Genomic DNA, 20,000 nt, shown 5'->3' with positions numbered 1-20,000 from the left:
TTCTTTTTAATTCCAAGGAAGATAATAACAAAATATTTCAATCCACTCTTCTTTTAAAACACGTTTTAAAAATTCCCGTGTTCAAAGTCTAGTTCAATGTTTAGTTAGTCCAATTCAGTACTTGTGAAGGCATTTTCGAGCCAGATGCCATGGGTTTATCTCACTTTTGCTTTAACCTGACAGTAACAATTGCTTGTGGCCTTTTGGACTGAATGTTAAATAATCGAAACGTACTTACCACCACATCTAACAGACCTTATCACAGCCGGGCGGAGAGGGGGCAAAAGAAAAAGAAAGAAAGACAAAGAAAGAAAGAAAGAAGGAAAGAGAGAGAGAGAGAGAGAGAGAGAGAGAGAGAGAGAGAGAGAGAGAGAGAGAGAGAGAAAGAAAATGTCTGCTGTGGGGTTAGTTTTCTACCAGTTGAGCAATCAGGGTCCCCCCCCCCCCCCACACACACACACCCCCACCCTTCAACGTCATGCCACAAGATCACATAGCCGCATAATATATTGTACTTTCATCTACTCCATGGGGTTTGAGAAATTGGAGTGATTGGTGTGTGTGTGTGTGTGTGTGTGTGTGTGTGTGTGTGTGTGTATTGGGGGGGGGGGGGGGTTCCAATAAGAATCAAGACAAAATGAATGGTTTGGTATAACTATGTACTGACCTGAGCCTTCAGATTGGATTTCTTGTAGGTCGGGGTGTTACTGGCCACAGCCATCTTGTCCGTGACCTCCGCTGACCCCTCTATGTGGTCCATCTTCTGGTCAGAAGAAGCCTGTGAAGGAAAAGAGTAATTGATGTCATCGTTCCTAGTCCATGGCAACGATAAAACAGCAGCAACAAGAGAAGAAAAAAACAAACAAACCTGAACCTGACGCTAATTCATGAAATTAAATACTACGACGGAGGCAGCGCGGCTCAGCGGTACGTCTTTGCTTCGTATCCGAACGGTTCCGAGTTCGATCACCCGCCGCTGCGCTGTGTGGCATTGAGCAAGCCACCTCGCCCTAGCTCAATTTGCGGCGCTGCACAGCGGCTGACGCCTGGTATTTCCCTTGGAATAGACCCCAGAGACAAATTTCCCCTTTGGGATGAATAAAGGGAATTTTATTTCATTTCATTTATTTATAAATATGACGACGGTTGAATGAAGTGAAGAATGTATCAATCCATAAAGATGAGAGAAGGTGGATTGAAATGGTTCGGACATGAGAAGGTGGATTGAAATGGTTCGGACATGAGAAGGTGGATTGAAATGGTTCGGACATGAGAAGGTGGATTGAAATGGTTCGGACATGAGAAGGGATTGAAAGGGTTCAGACATGAGAAGGTGGATTGAAATGTTCGGAATGAGAAGGTGGATTGAAATGGTTCGGACATGAGAAGGGGGATGAAATGGTTCGGACATGAGAAGGTGGATTGAAAATGGTTCGGACATGAGAAGGTAGATTGAAATGGTTCGGATGAGAAGGTGGATTGAAATGGTTCGGACATGAGAAGGTGGATTGAAATGGTTCGGACATGAGAAGGTGGATTGAAATGGTTCGGACATGAGAAGGTGGATTGAAATGGTTCGGACATGAGAAGGTGGATTGAAATGGTTCGGACATAAGGTGGATTGAAATGGTTCGGACATGAGAAGGTGGATTGAAATGGTTCGGACATGAGAAGGTGGATTGAAATGGTTCGGACATGAGAAGGTGGATTGAAATGGTTCGGACATGAGAAGGTGGATTGAAATGGTTCGGACATGAGAAGATGGATTGAAATGGTTCGGACATGAGAAGGTGGATTGAAATGGTTCGGACATGAGAAGGTGGATTGAAATGGTTCGGACATGAGAAGGTGGATTGAAATGGTTCGGACATGAGAAGGTGGATTGAAATGGTTCGGACATGAGAAGGTGGATTGAAATGGTTCGGACATGAGAAGGTGGATTGAAATGGTTCGGACATGAGAAGGTGGATTGAAATGGTTCGGACATGTTAAGAGACGAGCGAGGGAGTACGAGGGAAGGAAAGTACTGGATAATGGATTTGCAATTAGCGGGAAAGAGGAAAAAGGGACGCCCAAAGACTAGAACTAGATGGTTGGATAAGGTAAATGACGATATGAAAGAACTGGGCCTAAAGGAAGGCGATGCTGTGAACCGAGATGCATGGAGATGGGGCATTCATTATGGCAACCCTGTTAAAATGCGGGAATAAGCTGAAAGAAGAAATATGACGAATGGTGGTAGTTGTAGAGGTGGTGGTGGTGGTAGTGGTGATGATGATGGTGGTGGTGGTGGTTTTGACGATATTGATGACAATGAGATGATACCGGCGCCGTTAGCTGATGGTGTTTGTAACGAAATGGTGGTGCTGAAATGGAACTTATCTATACAGGTAGACTTCAAGGGGAAAATAGAACACATTGCAAAATAAAGAAGGGTAAAAGCTTTGTCTATGAAACTCTTCATAGCCTTGAATAAACCATTCTCGACAGCCACTGTAACAATGACCAATGACCGAAGTGACCGTTCAAGTGCCCGAATTATGGCATATACAATATGTAGTATCTTATCAAACATTTCATTTCCATCAACAGTAAAATGAACTAAGGGAGGGCGCTAAACTTAAAGGAATGTGGAGAGAGAGAGAGAGAGAGAGAGAGAGAGAGAGAGAGAGAGAGAGAGAGAGAGAGAGAGAGAGAGAGAGAGACCCGGATCTTTAGCCCCCCCCCCCCCATCTTGGGTTTAAATGTGTTCTTCCATCCGGAAGTGGTACTTGCATATGATTTCATTTTTAATTGGAGAGATAAATAAGATATTTCTTTTTTTAAAAATAAATATTCGAATATTCACAAAACTAACAATCATTCAATGTGAGGATTTCATCAATAACTCGGCCTTTTCTACTGCGTGGAACATTTTCTCACAAAGCACGACAGAGACAAAAATAAAAGCCTACCCTATAATATTTATTCTTCCATAGGAAAATCCGAGTCACAGACAGAGGTCAGAAGCACGTCGTCGTAATCAATGTGAGTCGCCGCATGTGTGCGCGTGTGGTGAGTGTACGTTTGTATGTATTGGTATTGTGTATAGTTGTATATTATTGAGTATCGAGTTGGCCAGTATGGGTTAATAAATCCAATTACATTCTGACCCAAACGAGTCACGAACACCGCAAAAAACGTCTATTGATTTTACAATCTCATGCAGACCTGCCTACTAGTACAAGAAAAAAAAATCGTAAAATTACGAGATTTCGACTCCAATAGGAGTCAATAGTCTGATGTCACGTCCGCCCAGTAACCAGCAGATTGGTTCTAAACAAATAAAATCGGTACCTTTTATTCTTCATGCTGGCTAGAAATGTCTATTTCACATGTCATGTGATTAGAATGTATAAAAGTCAAAACATGATCATATTTGTAACGTTTTTCTCCTCTGGATACACCTTTATGGCTCGTTGGAGAAGTATTTCATAAGGGCGTCCGCCATTATTCGGAAAGTTTAGCACCAGTTGCTAAATTACTATGGGTCATTACGAGGGAAGTGGCGTCACGACTGTTGAACCCTATTTCAGAACTTCAATACAATTTCTAAGTCATTAAAACTTATTGAACATGAAAACGTAAAACGGAGTACCTACATAATTTGAAGGATTTTGAAATGGTATTTAATCCGTGTGATGGTCGTTTGTTGTCTATAATGTTGTTAAATATCAGCGGCTATTATTTTTATACCCTAAAAAATACGATTTTTGACATTTTCAAGTAAGCAACGGGTCTGCTCATTATGGCAAAATCCCTATTGCTCCCGCCAATATCCTTGGAGGTCAGTTGCACAGACCTGTGTTATCTATGGTCAGTTGATGGATTGGAATCGAGCTCAAGTTGCCTTTTAGTTTTAGGTATCCTCTTTGTACTAACACATGCAATTTTTATCACTGCTTATAACGGGGTACTCATTTAGGTACTATAATATATTCACACTAAACTCGATACTCGATACCGAGCTCTCATTAATTAGCTCGCTGCTGATACACGATACATGTACGAACAGTGAAAATTCATTGAGTAAATTAATTCCTTAATTCTTTTTTTTTTTTTTTTTTGTCTTATTCTTTATATTGTTATTGTAAAAATAAAACGAGCTGCTTGTAAATCCGTGAATAATCATGGTAACATGAATAATCATGGTAACATTACCCGTATTGTGATGATAATTACCCCCATGACAACAGCTGATGTACCGGGTGGGTGGGTGCAGTGCCTGGGGGGAAGGGGTGGGGGGGGGGGGGTTAAGGAAAGAAAGATACGGTTTCATGACGCCGAGTTACCACCAGACCTGCCAGATGGCGCGAGATCATGGCGTACTAAAAGAGAACTATAATAGTGCCCTGAGCGAGATCATCCTTTTCGACTGCAAAAGTGGCAAAACAGAGCCTCACTTGGCCAAGCACTACTAACATTCTGACCCTCTTGAAAAACTCTTCGGTTTTGAGAGACAAAAACAAAAAAAAAAAAAAAAAAACAAACAAAAAAAAAACCAACAAAAAACACCAAAAAAACCCCCAAAAACAAAATCGAATAGACATGGGCAGGGGGGAAAATGGATTGAAAAAAATGTTAAAACAAAATTAAAATTAAAATCAATAACGCGATTCTCTCTATGGGGACAATTTTATGGCCAGTTATTGTGGCCATCTGGCAGCCCTGGAGTTGACATTCCAGTAAAATCACAATGTCACTTTAACAACACCTAGACAAGGGAATTGATAAAACAACTTTTTTTTTATTTTACATTTTGGACAGAAAACGTTTATTTGAAATACCGACGATCGATTAAAATGACACCCTGTCGTGAACATTGTGCGTCTGACCAGAAATCAGGAGTTCTGAGGTTCAATCCCAAGGCGAGGAAGACTGAATTTTGGGGGGGGATGTTTTTTTTTCTTTTTTTTTTCTTTCTCCAAACTAAACGCACTGCATCAATAATACAACTGTCGTTAGGTCATCATAAAATGTATTATACGGGCAGATGAGGTCAGATGATTAGCCAGCGTTAAGGTCATCGACTTCTAGAGAAACTTACAGGGGACATGAGATACCCAGTGCGGAAAGCGGGGGTTAAAAAAAAAGAGGGGGGGGGGGGTGAGGGTAGATAAATAAATAAATATATTTTCTTAATTGAGCTTTTATATAGCGCAATATCCTCTAAACGTGCTCAAAGCGCTTTACAAGGGGTCCCTGGCCAACAGCAACACTTAACATTTAGGACGGGATATGACGCCTGTTACAATTTTTTTTCGAACAGAGACAAAGCTGTTAACGGCCAGGTACTCACTTTACACCCGGGTACGTACGGTGAGAGAATGTGAGTAAAGAGCCTTTTCCAAGGACTCAACTATGCGCCGAGCAAGCAAGGCTCGAACCCAGGACCTTCCGATTCGAAAACAGTGTCATACCACCCGACCACATAGCCCGAGATGTAATATAGCATGCTTTGCTTTACTGTCAATAATCCTCCTGGCCTTTTTACTTATTCTGATAAAAATTTTTTTTTTTTTAAATTAAAGAACGCCCTGAACTAGACGTAACATCTTAATCCTACGAAGGCCGTCGTTTCAGCATATTAATAAAATAACATTAATTTTATTCAAGCACTCTAAAAACTATTCTATTCATAACCTCAGCTGCCGGGCCATTCGTATTAAATCAATAAAAATAAATACGGTGTGTTCGTGTATGTGTGTGTGTCTGTGTATGTGTGTGTTTATGTGTGCGAGTGTAATTGAATGGATAAGATAAGTTTCAACCATTCATAACCCTAAGGGTTCATTGTATTCTTGTCGACGCAAGAGTTGTCAGGATATTTGTGACCCTTCGCTTCAAAACGGTATTAAGTCGGGTTGGTTAAGATGTTGAAAATTGAATTTATAGCAAGAAATATCAGACTTGTGTTGAGTTTGTATGTTTTATTGAGGAGAATGGATATCATTTTCTAGGGTGCCAATGCCAATAATTTATATTTTTGACCAGTTTAAGGTTTAATTCGGCTCCTTGGCATATGGTTCGTTCCGACATAATACCATTTTGAGACGATGGGTCACATTTGATCCTTGGAAAATAAGTTACAAAAACCCCATTGTGGTTAACTGGTGAGGTTTATATCTGAATCTGTATTCTAGATGATAATATTATGACGATGATCATATCATCATGACTAAACTAATCTTGTTTATCTATAATCATTATAATTAACGAACTCAATCCTAGAGATTTTTGCTACAATTCAAAATTGGATAAAAATGTATTAAAAATGAGCACGTACAAAGATAGTTTTATTCAAATTACCACTAGCATGTAAAATCTAAAAACATTAGCTTTGATACTACGTCTATAATTAGTCTCAGAAAAATGTAATAAATGGGCATGAGGTAAAAGTAAACCGGGTAAACTACGGATATAGTCGGTGTTAGGGTTGAGTGAGTTAAAATGGAAAGAATTAATCATAAGGTAGTCCTGGACTGTTCAGCCAATGGAGCCGGAGTTTATCCCGGTTTCTATAGCGTGAAACGGACAATAGCAATTACTATCATTTAGATAGGAGCTTGTCTATGGCTAAACACTTTCCGCCAGATCTAGAAAAACAAAACAAAACAAACTTGAGCATTGATATCGAGCAATATCCACGAAACGTGCTCAAAACGCTTCACAATGGACCCAAGTCAACAGCAACAATTAACATGTAGGACGAGATGGATAAATTGATAGATGTGTGCGTACGTGTTATTTGCAGCGTATGTGCGTATTGTTTGTTATTGAGTGTGTTTATGTGTAGTATGTGACAGCATACTATTCCACAAATACCATAATGCGTTTCAAATTCAATCCCGTAAAAGGACACGTTAAACAACTCAATAAGGCGGCCTGTAATAATGTTGTACGTATTGTGTTTATCATTAATAATAAAACAAACTCCCCTGTATTCATACCACAAGGGGGAATTTGTCTCTACTCTAGGGTCTATTCCAAGGGGAAGACTGGAATAACCCAGGCGTTAGCCGCAGTGCAGCGCCGCAAATTAAGCTAGAGCAAGGTGACTTGCTCAAGGCCACAAAACGAGGCGGGTAGTCGAACTCGTACCTGTTGGGTACGAAGCAAAGACAATACACCGCTGAGTCACGCTGTCCCATTGATACATAATCTTCGGATCTGTTTTTCTTCTTATTTTTTTTTTATTTTTTTTATTATTTATTATGTTTTGGTGTCTTTAAGTTGTTTTTAAAGCATGTATCGAAAACTTCTTCAACCAAGGGATGGCCCAATATGTTATCAGCTTCTTATCACTGACTGGCCTTTCCTATTTATCAAACACAATGTTTGTTGACATAATTGATTATTTCTGGTTGCGTCAAGAGACAAGAAAAGGAAAAGAAAAAAAAAAGACAATCATGGCAAACGCAAACACAAAGTAAACGATTAAGGGAAGAGCCAGTGGTTTAATTTTAATTATATATATATATATATATATATATATATATATATATATATATATATATATATATATATATATATAAAATATATATCGAGCTTTTACATCCATTAAACGTGCTCAAAGTAATAGATCCAAAGCCAACAGCAACACTAACAGGTAGGACGAAACACAATGTCTGTAAGGCGCTATTACAATTTTTTTTTGAAACACAGACAAAGCTGTCACCGACTAGGTACTCATTTTACACCTGGATACGATGAGATAATATAAATATAATATAAGTTTGTTTTTTAAGGGTCTTACGCCGCTAACAACACATTAAAATTTAGGTCCGCATTCAATATTATCGGAAATATCCGGTAGGCGCCAAGACTTTTCAGTCACAGGAGGGGTCGGAAAAACAACTCTACTTTAAATATCTAAATACATTAGTAAACATACCAGTAATTCACTGCTCGGAGTATCCAAACCGGTACCGGCAAAGTAACTAATGGCCGACGTCACCTGGATAACCAAAAACTGCACCATGATTTCATTCACTGACTTGAGTCTCTGTATTCGACAATCCAATCGTGCCGTAATAATAATAACGTTATAACTATAACCTCAATCTTAAATGATAACAAACAATAAAGGAAAACGGAAATAAATTAAGAACTTGGCGACGCTCTCATTCCTTATAATATTGTTGTTCTGTTTTCATTTTTGTTTTTTTCACAGCCAATCCTTTGCTATTAAAAAAAAAAAAAACAAAAAAAGAAAAATATTAACCCTTTAAAGGCGAGACTGGATTTCTTAAATAAATTAATACCATTACAGTGGAACCCTGATATAAGGTCAACAACACCGAACACGAAGATGTGGCCGACTTTAAGCGAAGTTGACTTTACCCATTATCAATGGAACACTCGGATAAATGTGGAACCGACAAGAGCTGTTAACATTAAAGTGTTGACTGTACGCGGATTCCATACTGTACTTAATCGCTACAACTGCAGCCTTAAGTTTTCAAAAGAGAATATCTAACGGTAGTCGCCTCGCTACTGCTCTTGTGGTGAAAACGGGGAAAAAATATTATGTCAGATAAAGGGTTATATTAAGTATATTACTCCAGTGTAAAAGGTTAATTTACTAAAGCAGCTGCTGAGTGATGAAAGTGATCCATCCATCGTTACGCTATTGATAGTTAGAAGTTGACGTCACTCGGGTCTTTGTTATTGTTTTTGCCATCCGCGTTTATGAGTAATTCTCACTAACTATAACGTTCATGGTTACAGTTTTGTGTGTTGGTTCGTTATACTTCCGGATGGCAATGTAATGTGAACTTCTTAGCCAAGCGCATACTATCTATAGCTATCTCCATTCACTCTTAATTCACATACAATCCCAATCGCCAAGCTAAAAATAGACGCTTCTTTCGTTATCAGCATATCAAAATAATTGGTTATCAGCTGCTATCACCAAGATTTTAGGATAAGTTTGATAACTCCCGCATACTGACCTGCCTACTTGAAATCTTTGACAAAATTTCAAACTCATTGATATCATTCATTTCTCCGAATATTAATTTTTTTTTTTTAAATTGAGCATTTAAATAAAGCAATATCAAATAAACATGTTTGTTTGTTGCTTTAGGTCTCTTCCAACACAATTGAGGTTATATGAGAGACCGCTGAAACAAAAAAACAAGCAATCTAACAAAAATAGTACAAATGTAAATCAAAATCATAACCTAAAGATATCATAAGCTAAATTATAAATAACCAAGAACAAACAGGCAGAAGATTTACAGAAAAAAAAAATATCCCCTGTCAAAAATACAATCACAAACCAAAGAAGCAGGATAGGCTAGTAAAGAGAAGAAGAAACGACATCACTATCGGATCGTACACCCATGCGAACATCATAGGTATATGATTCAAGGGTGATGCTCCCATCCAACCACCCGCCAAATAAACATGCCCACAGCGCTTTACAGGGAGTTCCTAGACAAAAGCAACACTAAACATGTAGTTGTAGGGCGAAACACGGCGCCTATTAGGCGATATTATAATCATTTTTCCCCGACAGCGACACCGCTGTTAACGGCTAGGTATTCATTTTACAACTGAGTACAATGAGAGAATGCAAGTTAAGAGCCTTTTCCGAGGGCTCAACAATGCGCCGCTTAGAGCGGGATTCGAACCATGGACCTTCCGGTCCGAAAGCGTGTGTTGAACCACAAGACCACGTAGCCAAAAACATTAACATTGGATTGGAATATTTGGTTTAATGTGGGCAGCTGGGAGTATAAATACACTGTGATTGTGATGCGCTTTGAGCATGGTGAATCCCAAGATTCGGCGAATCCATGGAATGGTTAGTTATAAATGGCCATATTTCCATAATATCACATTCGCCTTCGGATCGGAAGGTTCTAGGTTCCAGTCCCACTCTCAGAGACGCATAGTGGAGTCCTTGGAAAAAGGTTCTTTACTCACATCCTCTCAACCGTACTCGGGTGTAAAATGAGTACCTGGCCGGAAACAGCGTTGTCCTTGTCGGAGAAAAAAAAATTGTAACATCGCCTAAAAGACGTCATGCCATGCCTCGTCCTACTTGTTAAGTGTCCCTGTTGGCTATGGACCTCACTCTTGTAAAGCGCTTTGAGCACGAATAGTGGATGTTGCGCGGTATAAAGGCTCAATTTTTTATAAAGTGTGTCCCACTGACAAAATTTTACAATGGGAAATAAGAATGATAATAGAGATGATACAAGATTATGTTACTACTTTTTATTGGGAAGGCTCCTCTATTCATCACGACCCTCGTAAAAAAACAAAAAAAAAAACGAAACATTACGGTTAGGGCGCCCTACATGTTAAATTATAAACGTAAACAGTCTAAATCCCTGAGTACGCAATATCTACCCGCGTTATTTGATAGCCATCCAACCATAACATCGCGCAATGTTATTGGAAATTACAGCCTTCCCGCGATGGTCGCTTCAAATGTTATCAATGAATAAAAGTATGAACCCTCCATATGTTATATTATTATTATTATAGCTACAGGATTTAAAAAATGCCAAATGAGTCAAAGTCAAAATGCCAAATATACATAATATTATATGCAGTTATTGCAATTAAAATAATATACAGACATTTTCACATCCCATTTCTTTAATCAAGAAGAATCATGAAAAACAGATTAACTTGTGTGTGTGTGTGTGTGTGTGTGTGTGTGTGTGTGTGTGTGTGTTTTATCAATTAAGAATCAGCTTCTTTTTTCTACTTTCTTTTCTTGCTAACGCACTTACTGCTGTCAGACTCAAATTTGTGTTTTCAAAATACAAAATTGATCCTCAAGAAAAATATAATTTAAAAAACAACACAGCCATCCCCCCATAAAAAGCCAAATTACCAATTGATATTTCAATGCTAAATTGCTTTTAAATAACATTTTTTTAAAACAACTTGAAATACGATTAAAATTACACCCAACCGACAACACTGCTGTGAACAGCAGATTACGAGACAAGTACCAGAATCAAACACTATCGACGAGTACCATGAATGCAAGATTAATTTGCAAAAATAAATAAAAAATTAAAATAAACAATACACAGAAATACGATGAACCATGGTCTTTAAAGTTACTTTGTCTATAAAATAGGTTAAACAAAGCGATTTTAAAAAAAAATGCCAAAATACCAAATCCAATTTTTCCGTGCCAGACCGTATCCATCGTAATATTACGATGGCTACGGCCAGACGGTATTTTTAAAAAATTGGCATTCCACAAGCCAAGTTGGCAACCCTGTCTAGAGCCGTATCGGGAACATCACCCACTCCTGACATCATGCGTAAATAAACAATCATTATCAGAGCAATAAAGCACGGATGTTGATGTCATCACCGTCAGCCCAAACATAGTTGATTGTAATATTATGAATGATGAGAGAACAGTCACCTCGGCATGTACTATGTACTACGTACGTATTGATGCAGGCAGTCTGACCTACTTACAATATGTTTTTTAAAGACTGTCTTTCACATCGTAACCTGTTTTTACCGCCTCGTCTGGCTTGTTGATTTTACTCTTGGTTTGACAATGCTTTACTCGGGTTTATTGGTTTTTTTTTGTTTGTTGTTGTTTGTTTTTGTTTGTTTTGTTTTGTTTTTGTTGTTTTTTTTTTGGTGGGGGGGGGGTTCTTTCTTTTTTAATGATTATACGGAGCTTGCAACACATTTAGGTCATATCAGCGCCAGTATAAAGGAAGGGAATGGGATAGTCAAATTATAGATTTACAATTAAAGCACCCAATAAAAAGTAAAGGGGCATTGGCTCAAATAGGGAATAGATTCCAAGAACATACAATAATCAATGTACTTAGTTTGAGATCACCCTAAAAGTTTTATCCAGACACCAGCACAGGATCCCAATAAGAGGAGCATACTCAAATGTTTACAAGATATGCTCAAAACAACAATATAACGACCAGAAGGACGTAACATAGAGATAATGTTTACAAGGGAAAAAAATATCACCTCCAAAACTAAATATACATTTGACTGTTTCTATCACAGCCAAGGACTTCGGCAAGACCTAAGACAAAACCCAAGTAATCCCGTTCCAAGACAAAGACAGAAAGCAACTTAGAAAACGAAATTTTGGCTCCGATTTCAGAACTCCAGGAGCATCTCTAAGTCATTTTTGTTTGTTTGTTGCTTTACGTCTTTTCCAACACAATTGAGGTTATATGAGAGACCGCTGAAACAAAAAAAACAAGCAATCTAACAAAAATAGTACAAATGTAAATCAAAATCATAACCTAAAGATATCATAAGCTAAATTATAAATAACCAAGAACAAACAGGCAGAAGATTTACAGAAAAAAATATATCCCCTGTCAAAAATACAATCACAAACCAAAGAAGCAGGATAGGCTAGTAAAGAGAAGAAGAAACGACATCACTATCGGATCGTACACCCATGCGAACATCATAGGTATATGATTCAAGGGTGATGCTCCCATCCAACCACCCGCCCTCTAAGTCATTAAAACTTATTAAAAAAGAAGGTTGATGCCACACCACATCATTTTAAAGATTTTGGAGTATTATTTAATCCTTGTGATGATAGCGACTACAACCCTTATTACTAAAAACTACGATTTTTAGATTTTCAAGTTGGCAGGTCTACATATCTGACTACCTCCGCCACAGTAAAAAAAAAAACCCCACCCCAAACGAGTGTCCATACGTATAATTAGAGCATGTCTGATTCCAGGAAAATTAAATAACAGAAAGCTAGGGAGAAATTGACAATAGATCAAGGGGAACAGAAGACTCCGTCACTGTAACCCCCCCCCCCCCCCCCCCAACAAACAAAAACACAAAAACACACACACACACACACACACATACATACATACATACATACATACATACATACATACATACATACATACATACATACATACATACATACATACACAAGGAAAGAAATTCAACATCGCCATTAGAAGATTAATATTCCTATTGACATGTTACCACCCTACTATTACATCGTCTTCGTCCATTACTTAAAATAATATCACAAGTATAGGTACAGCCGTACTCTGAGAGAAAGAAACACTTGTTTGAAAATTTTGGCCAGAAAACTCGACCTTCAAATCAATATCGACCGATTAAAATGACCCTCGCCTTGTCAAAACTTCAAAACTTCATTGAAGAAGTCCGAAGTTGTGAGAGTTTTTGACATGATGGTCATTTTGCTTGTACCTGCTGTATATTTCATGGCTCAGCGTTACGATCTTTGCTTCGTACCCGAAAGGTACCGAGTTCGATCACCCGCTGCTGCGCTGTGTGGCCTTGAGCAAGTCACCTCGCCCTAGCTCACTTTGCGTCGCTGCACTGCAGCTGACGCCTGGGTTATTCCAGCCTTCCCTTGGAATAGACCCTAGAGACAAATTTCCCCTATGGGATGAACAAAGGGAATTATATTATATTTGTGTATATATATATATATATATATATATATATATATATATATATATATATATATACATACATACACACACACGTTTATTTTGTTTTAAATCAGCGTAGTATTTTCATCAATTAGTTCATAAGTGTATAAATCTGTGCTAATATAACGATGAATTATGATGTGTGACATTATACTTTCTATTGAGGATCAATAAAGTATATATTATCTTAATTTGATCGATCGATATTTGAAGGACGTTGTTTTCGTATCAATTTTAAAAGCCTGTTTGTTTTTCTCTCTCTCTCTAATTATTCAGCACGTTAGAATACACAAAAATCATTGTCCTTATAGAAAACAATAATACTTCAATCCCAAAAACGAAAACATGAGGAAACCAACAAAACTATTCAAGTTCAAGAGCAATGAAATCCTCACGAAAGTGATTTTTTTTTTTTACTCCTAGACTAACTTTGGACATCCTGTCATTCATTATATATAATAATATAATACTCCTTATAATGACCACTGCACTCGTCACCAAAATACAAAGAATTCTAATATGGGATTATCCAATATCAAATTGTACCACCTTTAGACAATTTCCTAAGGAACAACAAAGTCGTCAGCACTGGTTCGGGTTTTTAAAAATAAATTGAATGACATAATATTTGTTTAACTATTTCATCGATTTATGCATTTTATTATTTAACTTTTGTTTGTTCCAATTCTTTTCTCAGAAAGTGCGTAATCCGATGACGTGGGGTATTCCCATAATAACATCGCGGCTAAAAATACGTTTACAAAATTAATAAAGAGAGGGGATTTTAGTTCCCCAAACGTATACTGTGCATGGCATTAATAAACTATACCCGAGGCATGATTAATGGATGACAGACAACACGAGAACAGAAAATAATTTCTTTACTTTTATCACAACATAAAAATAAAATGTAGATACCCAAGTAGTTCAGTTAAATTACTTAACATTTATTTTTCTTTTAATTGGGTAAAGCCGAGATGAGCCTAACATTAGCAGGTCTGATAGCCGAATGCAATTATAGGCCTAATTAAACGTCGTTGTAATGGATAATATTTCGCGTTGGTCTGATCGTTTGTTTTAATGGGTTTTACGGCGCTTGCAACACATTTAGGTCATATCAGCGCCAGTAAAAAGGAAGTAAATTGGATAGTAAAAACATTCTAGAAGTACAATGAAAATGAGTTTGAGGAAAAAGGAAGACTTTTTTTTGTATTGTTTTTACGGGCTTTACGGCGCTTGCAACACAAGGTCATATCAGCATCAGTAAAAAGGAAGAAAATAGGAAAGTAAAAAGTTCTAGAATTACTATTAAAGCATCCAAGAAAAGGTATGACAAATGGGAATTGGTTCAAATAGGGAACAGATGTAGATTCCAAGAGCACACTATCGAAGACTTAGTTGGAGATCACTAAAAGTCTCATCCAGACACAAGCACAGGTCCCCAATAAGAGGGAACACACTCAAATGTTTACAAATCATATACGAGTCGTATAATATGTAAACAAAACACAATACAGTGCATAATAGAGAGATGATTTACAAGGAAAAAATTGGCATCTCCCAAAACTATACATTTGATTGTTTACCTCTCAGCCGGCCAGGGCCAGGACAAAACTAAGTAATCTTATTCCAAGACAAAGACAGAAAGCAAGTTGGAAAACATATATAGGGGGATAGAAGACATAGTAAGTACCTCCCTGCCCACAATGGGGGGTCAGGAACCTTGCCCAAAAAGTAAGGCAAAGGGGAATGGTTCATATAGGGAAAAGATGTAGATTCCAATAGATAGTATGCGCTTGGCTTAGCTCATAACATTGCCATCCGGAAGTATAACGGACCAACACACAAAACTGTGTGTATCCATGAACGTTTAAAGTCAGGTTAATACAGTTCAGTGAGCATTACTCATAAACGCGGATGGCAAAAAACAATAACAAAGACCTGAGTGACGTCATCTTCGAACTATCTATAATAGCGCACTATCACTGTCGGCTCAGTCGGTAGAGCACTCGTTTCACAATCAAAGGGATCGAGATCAATCGATCAGTCGATAATTAGTGATTGGGTAGCTGGGTCTGGCTGGCGGAAAGTACATTGCGATAGACTAGCGTCCTATCCAAATGGTAGCAAGCAATTGCTGTTGTCCGTTTCACGCTATGGAAACCGGGATAAACTCCAGCTCCATGAGCATGATGGTTCTGAAGGACTTTTTTTTTACACATAGTATTATGTGACGGTACGGTCAGGCTGGCGGATGTTGTGAGTGTTTTAACTAAACGCATATCATCAGTACTGCATACTGATTATACAAACCACGCCCGGCGCCGAGATATTGTAAATTTCCATGTGTTTTTTGTTTTGTTTTGTTTTTTCTATCAACGACGCTCCAAAGACATAAGTCATCACAGAGCCAGTTAAAAATGAAGACAAAGAGAACAAAAATTTGTAAACGCGTCTTATAACTTATAGTTTAACCTATTAGCTGCCCGTACTTCAGTAAAAGACGCTTATTTAAACAAATTTGGCCAGAAAACTTGTCCCAATACATATCGATCGATTTAAATAAATAACCCCCGTCTTGGCAAAAACAAACTCTCAAACCAGGAACAAGCGTCACTTTAAAAAAAAAACCGATCGATATTTATTGAAGGACACGTTATCTGGCCAAATATTTAACCCACTCAATCCTAGAGATTTTTGCTACTTTTCAAAATTGGAAAAAAAAAGTTATTAAAAATGAGCATGTACATAGATAGTTTTATTCAACTAACATTAACATGTAAAAACTAAAAACATTAGCTTTGATTCTATCTACGCCTATAATTTGTCTCAGAAAAATGTAATAAATAGGCATGGGATAAAAGTAACCCGGCTAAATTACGGATGTAGTCGGTACTAGGGTTGAGTGCGTTAAATACGCGTCTTTCTGCTGCCGGACTCTGTAGTTAACGGGTTAAAGAAACGCGTTGCAGCAGATTCATTAAAATTTTCAACTGAGCGATAAAATGTAAAATCCAGAAGCATTATATCTATCGTGTACTGTGAATTCTTCCTTAGAACACACCGGAAAAACCCCCCCAAAAAAAACAAGTTTCATTAAGACACAGGCACGAGAACCACCGCCAAAAGCAGATTCTACTTCCTCCTTTGCAATAACACCTTAGTTATAAATTAAAAAAAAAAAGACAATCAGTCCTTTTAATATATGATATGGGGGTCCCGATAACTCAGTTGTTAAAGCACTCGCTTCACGCGCAAAGGGACCAAGATCGATCCCGGGACGCAGTCGAGATATTTTCTGACCCCTCTTTCCGCCCGAGTCTGTTAGATTTGGCGGAAAGTACTTTGTGATAGACTAGCGTCCTATCCAAAGGATAGCAAGCAATTGCTATTGCTTCCGTTTCACGCTATTGAAACCGGATAAACTCCGGTTCTATGGGCCGAATGGCTCTGAAGGACTACTTAAGATATGAAATATCACAACAGAAAAAAAGCCATATAATCACTGACCTGAATGAAAGTCAAAATCCGTAATATTCCAGTGCCAAACAAGGAACTTCAATTCCATACACGAATAAAAGAATACAACAGTTTTTCATCATCATCATCATCATCATCATCATCATCATCATCATCATCATTAACATTATTATCATCATCATTTTGTTGTCTTTTTAATGTCATCTGTTGTCTTTCATTTTTCTAGGTTATTATTTTTGGTTCGAATGTTATGGTTACCTTTTAAAAATTATTTTATTGGGTTTTTTTTTTCTTCAGTGAAGATATGCGTCCGTAAATTAATATCATAATTGGACCAACCCTATCCTAGAGTCTATGGTATCATGAAGACAGAGCTGATCCCTCGTTGAACCTTTCTTATGAATTGGTCCCCAGTGTGCGTGCTTAATTATTCGGCTTTTTTAGGACAGTCGAGAATGTCCTGAATCTTAAGATGACGATGCTGACGATGGCGATAACGATAGTGGCGGCGAAGATGACAATGGAGATGATGATGATAATGTCGGCGAAAATGATAATGAGGGCGATAATGATGATAATGTCGGCGATAATGATGGATGATAAGGACAATGATGATAAGGACGACGACGATGATAAGGATAATGATAATGATGGTGTCGATGACTATGATGATAATTATGCTGACTATTGAAGACTCACCATGAAGCTGCCGATGAAATCGAATATCTGAAATGAAAACAAAAAATATAATAATAATAATAATAATAATAATAATAATAATAATAATAATAATAATAATAATAATAATAATAATAATAATAATAATAATAATAATAAAATAATAATAAAATAATAATAAAATAATAATAAAATAATAATAAAATAATAATAATAATAATAATAATAATAATAATAATAATAATAATAATAATAATAATAATAATAATAATAATAATAATAATAATAATAATAATAATAAAATTAGAATTGATGTTCCAAATCATAAATCAATCAATAAATAATTGTAAAACACACAAGCTATGGATATCTCGACCAATCTCAGATTGAGGCGCGCGACAACGCTCAAAATCTACATTATATACATTATATTATCGTACCTTTTCGATTATACACAATCAAGCTTGAAACGAACAGATGGAAATAATGAAGCGATGTGGTATGTGCCCTGCTCCCCCCCCCCCTCCCCCCATATTATTATTATTATTATTATTATTATTATTATTATTATTATTATTATTATTATTATTATTATTATTATTATAGAGCGCCAAGCTCCACCTAACGTTTTCAATGGCGCTTTACGAGATATAGGTGACATGAGAATTGTTAGAAAAGTAAATGTTACAATTTTAAGAAAAATAAAATGTTACAGATACCAATGAAATATTATGAAGAATGTGATTTTGAAATATTAAGGAAAAGTTAATCTAAAATATTCTGTTTTCAGTCTAAACTCGAAGCATTCGATAGTACGAGCGCTTCTGGTAAAGCCAAGAGAATTCCAGATCGATGGTGCCGCAATGTAAAATGCACGTTCCGGAGAATTTTGTTTTGAGCTTTATATAGCGCAATATCCACTAAATGTGCTCAAAGCGCTTTACAAGGGGTCCCTGGTCAACAGCAATATTTAACATGTAGTAGGACCGGACATACCGCCTGTTAGGCGGTATTACAATTTTCCGGACAACGACACCGGTGTTAACGGCCAGGTACTCATTTTACACCTGAGTACGGTGAGAGAATGTGAGTAAAGAGCCTTTTCCAAGGACTCAACTATGCGCCGAGCGAGAGGCTCGAACCCAGGACCTTACGATCCGAAAGCGAGTGTCATACCACAAGACCACATAGCCGCATTTGGACATTTCTTTTTCTAAAAGTGGTGTGGAGAGCTCGAGGTGGCCTGTGCTCCGATATCAATGACTTTTAGGTATTCTGGTGCTAAGCGACAGGAAATGAAGTGAGTAGAAAAAGTGCCAGAAGACAATAGAGAATATTTTAGCGATGAATACAAATGAAAATTATAAAGGCCACCTTGGACGTAGCTCTCCTCTCGACAGGAAACCAAATAAATCCCAGACCTGCCAACTACTACGAAAAAATAGTAAAAATACGAATTTTTGACTTCAACAATACAAATAGACATTTTTGATTCATTACAATGTGATCGAAAGAAAACGGTGTCCCAAAGCATCTATTCAGGGTTTTTGAAGGCATATTTAATACTGATAAACGTAAAATATTAATTTGTACAGTTAATTATAGTGACTTCTATTTTTTCTCTCTGAAAACTAAGATTTTTTTACATTTCAAGTTGGCAGGTCTGAAATCCCCTTTATTCATTCCTAACGGGGGCAAAAGAGTTATGAAGAAATGTTTTCCTGACATATAAAAAACAAGGTTGAGGGTTGGTTGGAGCACTGTCTACAAACAAATCACTTTCGGCTGTTTCCCCTTTAAGCAACGGACTCTGGACAGTGTCCCAAGTCCACCATATACAGATCGGAAGATTGTTGAAAAGGTGAAAATTGTCGAGAAGAGCCTCATTGCTGAAAGCTCTTCAAAAGGAAAACTGTCCGGGGGGGGGGGGGGTAGGGGAGGTGAGAGAGAGAGAGAGAGAGAGAGAAGAGAGAGAGAGAGAAGAGAGAGAGAGAGAGAGAGAGAGAGAGAGAGAGAGAGAGAGAGAGAGAGAGAGAGAGAGAGAGAGAGAGAGAGAGAGAGAGAGAGAGAGAGAGAGAGAGAGAAATGTACATCACACCCAAGTAGACCACAATGCAGAATGAGTGACATAATATCGAATATAATGTGACATACAGCAAGTTTTGTGGAAATGAAGAAAAGAAAAAAGAAAGGGGGGGGGGGGGGGGGGCAGAGGGTCTAAAGAGTGTGCGCAAAAGCGAGGGAAAAAAGAGGGGAGGGGGATGACATAAGTGAACGCTGACTGATATCAAGTACTACCGACACAGTGTTCTTTATAACAGTGCTCTACTGTGGTTT

General features: G+C 37.6%; 1 protein-coding gene across 6 annotated transcripts in view; it reads right to left on the bottom strand.

The window, feature by feature from the left end:
* The window catches only part of LOC144967308 (uncharacterized), a 75,836-nt gene that overhangs the window by 26,198 nt on the left and 29,638 nt on the right, over nucleotides 1-20,000 (bottom strand). For 4 of the 6 annotated variants that reach the window (XM_078904379.1, XM_078904382.1, XM_078904381.1 and 1 more), the window contains exons 2-3: nucleotides 17,685-17,711; nucleotides 668-778 (exon numbers count right to left, since the gene is read on the bottom strand). In XM_078904379.1, the coding sequence (XP_078760505.1) occupies nucleotides 668-778; nucleotides 17,685-17,687 (114 nt within the window). In that variant the 5' untranslated portion in view covers nucleotides 17,688-17,711. Of the gene's footprint in view, nucleotides 1-667; nucleotides 779-7,933; nucleotides 8,224-17,684; nucleotides 17,712-20,000 lie in introns of those variants that run through there. The other 2 variants (XM_078904380.1, XM_078904377.1) reach the window with 1 other exon arrangement.

The sequence above is a fragment of the Berghia stephanieae genome, chromosome 3, assembly GCF_034508935.2.
Source record: "Berghia stephanieae isolate SIO BIC M18660-M18661 chromosome 3, UCSD_Bste_1.3, whole genome shotgun sequence".
Classification (NCBI taxonomy): domain Eukaryota; kingdom Metazoa; phylum Mollusca; class Gastropoda; order Nudibranchia; family Aeolidiidae; genus Berghia; species Berghia stephanieae.
The sequence above is the reverse complement of the archived record's forward strand: the minus strand, read 5'-3'. Positions and strand labels throughout refer to the sequence as shown.